Source organism: Nasonia vitripennis, unplaced genomic scaffold (assembly GCF_009193385.2).
Source record: "Nasonia vitripennis strain AsymCx unplaced genomic scaffold, Nvit_psr_1.1 unplaced0080, whole genome shotgun sequence".
NCBI classification, from domain to species: Eukaryota; Metazoa; Arthropoda; class Insecta; order Hymenoptera; family Pteromalidae; genus Nasonia; species Nasonia vitripennis.
Window position 1 is genome coordinate 5,790 of NW_022279859.1, and position 7,471 is coordinate 13,260.

General features: G+C 35.0%; 1 protein-coding gene across 1 annotated transcript; it reads right to left on the minus strand.

Annotated features, from left to right (window-relative positions):
- Positions 1-562: 562 nt before the first annotated feature.
- Positions 563-1,670, minus strand: LOC116418177 (the record flags this gene model as incomplete). Its single annotated transcript, XM_031933279.1, is given in 1 exon segment — positions 563-1,670. A coding segment is annotated over 1 exon segment (821 nt), but the record flags the coding sequence as incomplete, so codon positions are not given.
- Between the last annotated feature and the right edge of the window lie 5,801 nt (positions 1,671-7,471).

The window sequence follows — 7,471 nt, forward strand, 5'->3', positions numbered from 1 at the left end:
ATTTCATAAGTTTGACGTTGTGCAATGCACAGGTCGTCTTATAGCTTGGATTATGATATGTGCATATTGTGACGCACTTAAAAGATGGTTTTGACGGATAGTCATATTGTTCAATGTTGTGAACTGGAAATTTGAATCGTTGAAGCCATTTCTGTTTTATTGTACCCATGACAAAAATTTTTGATGCATCATGCAAAGCGTCACGAAGCAAGTTTCCAATTTGAGAGTAGTCATGTCCATCGGTTTTCCAATTCATGCCATGATGATTATGTTTAAGCCAGTTGTTTTCCCTTTGTATTTTGTCAGAGAGTTTTTTCCAGGGGAAGGGATTTTTAAATATTAGAACAATAGGCTCACTATTATCGTTGAGAGGAATGATTGCAATTTCCTTTAGAATATAATCTTCTCCGGTTTGCTTGAAACCAGTCATGTCTACTGCATACTCCATTTTTTTTTTTGTGCAACCTAGACGAGTTTCTTGACATCCCCACTGATGGGATTGTACTGAACGATACGATCGTGTAAGATCATGCAGTAGGCTGAAGTGTGTGCGGGAAAATCCTTTTTAGCCTCAAACTCTAGACGTACATCAACAGGAGCGTTCTTGAGAGATTCGTTTTGTCGTGAACAGTCAATAACTATTAGCGGTTCATTCTCGATGAACATAGATTTTGTCAGCATCGGCTGTGGATCTCTTCCATAGTATGATTTTTGAAAATTAGCATACATATCATAGAGAATCGCATACTGATTGTTATATATGTCGAGATTCATATTGTTGTATGGATAATATTGTGAATTTAAGAAAAGTTTCACATTACTTATCTCGCAATGATCAAATCTACTCGCATTTGCAGTTCTTACAGCTTTTCTCTTTGTTTGTAGTCCGAGAATTACAAAACGAGGTTTCTCCAGTTGATTTGATGTTTTCACTGTCCAGACGTGTTTATTCGTGCTTGGGAGAAGAGGATATTCAAATATCTCCCAAGAACGAAAACACATAGAGATGGGATTATCTTTACCAATGAAATTCAATAGCTGAATTTTTTGTTTATCAGATGCAATGACATATGGCATTAACCATTCTATCTTCGATATTTTTACTTCACAATCTTCATAAGCAGTTACACCAGATGTCGTAGTACCTTCCTGGATTATTGCGTTCAAGTCACTTCTCGATCTTGTAAGAATGAGCTCATGCTTCATGTTAACTATAATTTTTTTATAGTCTTCTGCAAAGCCCATGATCATACTCAGCGGAATCGCAACGTCAAAGTTTCCCTTTTCATCGACAAACGATTTGACGTTTTCTTCATTGCCAAGCCAGCCTGCATTTTCTAGCATATTATTCTGATTCGAATTAAATGAAGTCCATCCTTTCATAAGACTGCTCAAACCAACATTTTTACTTTTATCTATCTCCACAGCATTAATTTCATAACGAATTTCATCAAACAGATGACAAATGCCATTGTTCACGAATGTAGTTTTAGCTGAAGCTGATGAACCAGTTTTGAGTTTCAATTTTCCACATACATGGATAGAACTACGTGATGGCAGGAGACATAGATCTGTTGGATAGAAATACGAATTTCATCGCTGTTGTCAAAGCTTAATGATGAGTATGGCTGATGTGCGTGTACTTCGTAATGAGCAATAGACTCATCGAATACGACACCTGATTGAATGCTTAGAATTTCGTCCATTTTTCTGGAAGCAGCAAAAAATTATACACGTGAATTTTTTCCACGAACTTTTAGTCCTAGACTTTTCAGAAACTGAATGCTCTTGCGTGTTAACGGTTTGAGTTTCTTCGGTCGACTGATGACTGGTTGCCATGATGACTGACTTATATATGATCCAGAATTGTAAACGATGCCCATTATACAGATTTACAGGACTTTTCTTTCTATTAGATTTTCTTTGTACTTTTAAACTTGAATTATCATTTTCAGCAATATCAGAATTTAATTCATTTTCTCTACTTTCATAATTATCTATACGATTTTCGAAATTTATTTCATTACCCCTACTTGACTCGAGAGTCGAAGTATGGGTAAAAGAGTTTAGTTTGTTTTCTACATTTTCAGATTCGCTATTTTCCAAATCTCTATCTTTTTCATCATCAAGTTTTTCTAAGCAAATAATTTCTGTATTTTCTTCGACTACTTGTACATGTCTAGCATGAATAACTCTACCATTGACGAGAACTTTATAGCCATTTTCTACATAACCTACTAGTACACCTAATTTGGCTTTATCGTCCCATTTGCTTTTTCGCAGCGCTTCTGGTACTCGTACAAAGACTCGACTGCCATAAATTTTTAAATGATCAACATTTGGTTTTTTACCAAAAAATATTTCGTATGGCGTTTTATTTTTGGCTGTATTTGCAATTGTGCGATTTTTTAGATAAGCTACTGTTTTCATAATTTCAGGCCAATATCGCCTATGAATTTTTGCTTCACGCATTAAACATCTGCCCATATCCATTGCGGATCTATTATATCTTTCCGCTACTCCATTTAATTCATGGACGTACGGTGGGCATGGCAATAGTTCAATTCCTTTTGATTTTATAAAATCATAAATTTCCTTATTTAAATATTCTTTGCCATTATCACAACGTAATTTCTTAACTCGCTTACTAAATTTATTTTCTACTAAACTAACAAATTCTTTTAAACAACTGGCAGTCTCTGATTTATTTTTAATGCAGAAAATTCTAGTACACTTACTATAATCATCAATGAAAGTTACAAAATATTTTTCTCCCCCATAACCGATTGTGTTATGTGGACCATTTAAATCTGTGTGAATTAATTCTAAAATTTCCGTAGTTTTTGATCTATTATTTTCGAACGGTACATTTGCCATTTTACTCTCTATACAATTTCCACATTTCATTTCGACATTTTCTATTTTTTCTGGCAATCCTTTTACTAATTTATTTTTCACTAATTTGTTCAAATATTGAAAGTTAACATGACCTAATGCTCTATGCCATTTCTCTTTATCAGTTAATTTTAATGAATTTACAAACATTTGCTTATTTTCCTTTTCAATTACATAGCTTTTCATAAAATATAGATTATCCTTTTTGTTTGCGACTGCTATTAATTCTCTATTTTTATTGTAAATTTTGGCATCATCATTTTTTGCTACTACTGTATAATTTTCTGTGACTTTAGAGAAACTCAGTATGTTTTGTCTAATGCCTTGAACATAATAAACATTTTTTACGTCTACTTGTTTTTGATTGTAATAATTTTTAAAAAGTAATTTTACAGTTCCAATTTTAGTAGCTTTCAAACTTTTACCATCAGGTAATTTTACTTCTATAGGATTTTTTAAATATACGAATTTATCAAAATATTTATCATTATTTACAATGTGGTCTGTGCAGCCACTATCTAGTAACCAATTAATTTGACCTAAACTTTCGCTACTATTTTCTAACGCAGTTATCTGGTTTACCTCTGGGTTGCAGACCTGGGTCAGCCATGCTTCGGATGAGTAGTCGCCCTGTTGTTCGCCTGAAGATTTAGCTTTGGGTTGACCTTGACCTCTGCCTCGCTGATTGTCTCGGTAGTTGCCTCGGTTGAAGCCTCTGTTGAACCCTCTGTTGTAGCCTCGTTGATTTCCTCGTTGGTGACCTCGTTGACCTTGACTATATTGAGCACCTCGTCCTCGGTTGCTCTGCTGATGTGGTCTCGTACACTCGTTTATGAAGTGGCCAAATTTTCCACAGTTAAAACATTTGCCTTTGGTTTGTACCGCAAAGGTACTGGCATTACTTTTATTATCTGACTCAGCATTAGTCATATTTTTCTCTTTTATTTTCGACTTTACATAGTCTACTGTTCTTTGGTCTTCTGGGATAACATCTATAAAATCCCCAATGTAACTATAGCTTGGTGGTAAAGCTCTAAGTAGATATCTCAATTTTTCGACTTCTTCTAATTTCCCACCAGCTGATTTGAATTCATTAGTTACTTTTTCGAATTCTACAAAAAATTCTTCCACTGAATTATAATTATTTAATTTGATTTCTTCGATTTTTCCTCTGCATATAATTTGCAAAGCTGTTGATTGTGTTAAATACATTTTATCGAATTTTGTTATCATCGCGAGAGCTGTTTTACATTCACCGATGTATTCTAATTGTTTGTCTGAGATAGCACTAATTATCATAGTGCGAGCTTTTAAATCAATCTTTTTCCAATCATCTTCTTTGCCTTTATATTTATCAGGCATTTCATTTATTGCTGGTTCGTTGCACTCTTTATACTCTAACAGGATCATTAATCTAATTTTCCAACTGGAATAATTTGCACCATCAAACACTGGTATCATAATGTCTTCGATTTTCGCTTGTTTAGCCATTTCTTTTTCTTTTGCACTAATGCTCTCGTATACTTGATTTTTCAATTTAATAATCTTCTTGAGTGCTTTTAAAAATATTTTTCTAATTTGATTTCTTGATTCTTCTTTTAATTCAATATTTTTGGCTTCTAATCCGTCTTCTTGTTTTACTTTAGGCTTAAGCCACAAGTACATGTGCTTAACCTCTAATTTGCACGTGCTCTGAAATAGCACTTCACCACGTGTTTCACTCGCCGACTTTAATCTTCTTGCATCGCACTTAAATCTTGATTAGTTTTTAAAATTCTTTTAATTGTTGAGTAGCTGACGACTTTATCTACGTCACTGAGCTTATATTTTTCTTCTTTAACCCTTTTTGACCGGTTAATTTTCACTTGAAAATCTTCTTCTATCGACAGACGTTTCTATACGAAAATTCGAATATCAATGCTTCACATGCATATAATTTCTCCAGATATTTTCTTCTTTAATTTCACTGTTCAATTTTTCACTGTGCGATTTACTTTTTTTTAACAATAACCGTTAACTACTTTCCACGTGGCTTTTCTTCTAACCTCACTTAGTTTTACACTACATATCTCTCATGTCACTCATATGAGTAGACATGCGGGATAAAATATAAATACCAACCACGCTCTGCTACCATGATGAAAAAGGTTGGATCAATAAACAACAACTTGAGGTTAATTTATTGTTAAGTATATTGTAAAAGGCTTGAGAGCCTAGTCGGCGGCACGTCTGCTCACATCGGAGTCTTACAGGCAAGAGAGAGAGTGTATTGTAGAGTACAGCATAGTCTGCTCTACACACGGAATATGATATAATACGTAATAGGCGATTAGAGTATAGCGCGAGACATGCGCGGTTCGTCAGCTCTCGCGTGAGCTCGTCTCAATGTACAAAATCGCAGTTGACCAATAGATGGCGCGACGTGTACCATTTTGGTACTGATAATCAAGATTATAATACTTACTATATTACAACAATACCAAAACATAGGCATACTAAAACACCCCCTCTCCTCTCAGAGTGTTTTGGTAGCCGATGGAAGAGGAGGGATCCCCTCTCTCTCTTCAAGATACTAAAACACCCCCTCTCCTCTCAGAGTGTTTTAGTACCCGATGAGAGAGTGGGATAATTTTTCCTCTCTCCATTATGTTTTGGAATGCCTATAACTTTCTCTACTTTTTTTTCATTTTTTCTTTAATTTTTTTTTTACTTTACAGTTTATGCAGATAGAACAATTTCATAAGTTTGACGTTGTGCAATGCACAGGTCGTCTTATAGCTTGGATTATGATATGTGCATATTGTGACGCACTTAAAAGATGGTTTTGACGGATAGTCATATTGTTCAATGTTGTGAACTGGAAATTTGAATCGTTGAAGCCATTTCTGTTTTATTGTACCCATGACAAAAATTTTTGATGCATCATGCAAAGCGTCACGAAGCAAGTTTCCAATTTGAGAGTAGTCATGTCCATCGGTTTTCCAATTCATGCCATGATGATTATGTTTAAGCCAGTTGTTTTCCCTTTGTATTTTGTCAGAGAGTTTTTTCCAGGGGAAGGGATTTTTAAATATTAGAACAATAGGCTCACTATTATCGTTGAGAGGAATGATTGCAATTTCCTTTAGAATATAATCTTCTCCGGTTTGCTTGAAACCAGTCATGTCTACTGCATACTCCATTTTTTTTTTGTGCAACCTAGACGAGTTTCTTGACATCCCCACTGATGGGATTGTACTGAACGATACGATCGTGTAAGATCATGCAGTAGGCTGAAGTGTGTGCGGGAAAATCCTTTTTAGCCTCAAACTCTAGACGTACATCAACAGGAGCGTTCTTGAGAGATTCGTTTTGTCGTGAACAGTCAATAACTATTAGCGGTTCATTCTCGATGAACATAGATTTTGTCAGCATCGGCTGTGGATCTCTTCCATAGTATGATTTTTGAAAATTAGCATACATATCATAGAGAATCGCATACTGATTGTTATATATGTCGAGATTCATATTGTTGTATGGATAATATTGTGAATTTAAGAAAAGTTTCACATTACTTATCTCGCAATGATCAAATCTACTCGCATTTGCAGTTCTTACAGCTTTTCTCTTTGTTTGTAGTCCGAGAATTACAAAACGAGGTTTCTCCAGTTGATTTGATGTTTTCACTGTCCAGACGTGTTTATTCGTGCTTGGGAGAAGAGGATATTCAAATATCTCCCAAGAACGAAAACACATAGAGATGGGATTATCTTTACCAATGAAATTCAATAGCTGAATTTTTTGTTTATCAGATGCAATGACATATGGCATTAACCATTCTATCTTCGATATTTTTACTTCACAATCTTCATAAGCAGTTACACCAGATGTCGTAGTACCTTCCTGGATTATTGCGTTCAAGTCACTTCTCGATCTTGTAAGAATGAGCTCATGCTTCATGTTAACTATAATTTTTTTATAGTCTTCTGCAAAGCCCATGATCATACTCAGCGGAATCGCAACGTCAAAGTTTCCCTTTTCATCGACAAACGATTTGACGTTTTCTTCATTGCCAAGCCAGCCTGCATTTTCTAGCATATTATTCTGATTCGAATTAAATGAAGTCCATCCTTTCATAAGACTGCTCAAACCAACATTTTTACTTTTATCTATCTCCACAGCATTAATTTCATAACGAATTTCATCAAACAGATGACAAATGCCATTGTTCACGAATGTAGTTTTAGCTGAAGCTGATGAACCAGTTTTGAGTTTCAATTTTCCACATACATGGATAGAACTACGTGATGGCAGGAGACATAGATCTGTTGGATAGAAATACGAATTTCATCGCTGTTGTCAAAGCTTAATGATGAGTATGGCTGATGTGCGTGTACTTCGTAATGAGCAATAGACTCATCGAATACGACACCTGATTGAATGCTTAGAATTTCGTCCATTTTTCTGGAAGCAGCAAAAAATTATACACGTGAATTTTTTCCACGAACTTTTAGTCCTAGACTTTTCAGAAACTGAATGCTCTTGCGTGTTAACGGTTTGAGTTTCTTCGGTCGACTGATGACTGGTTGCCATGATG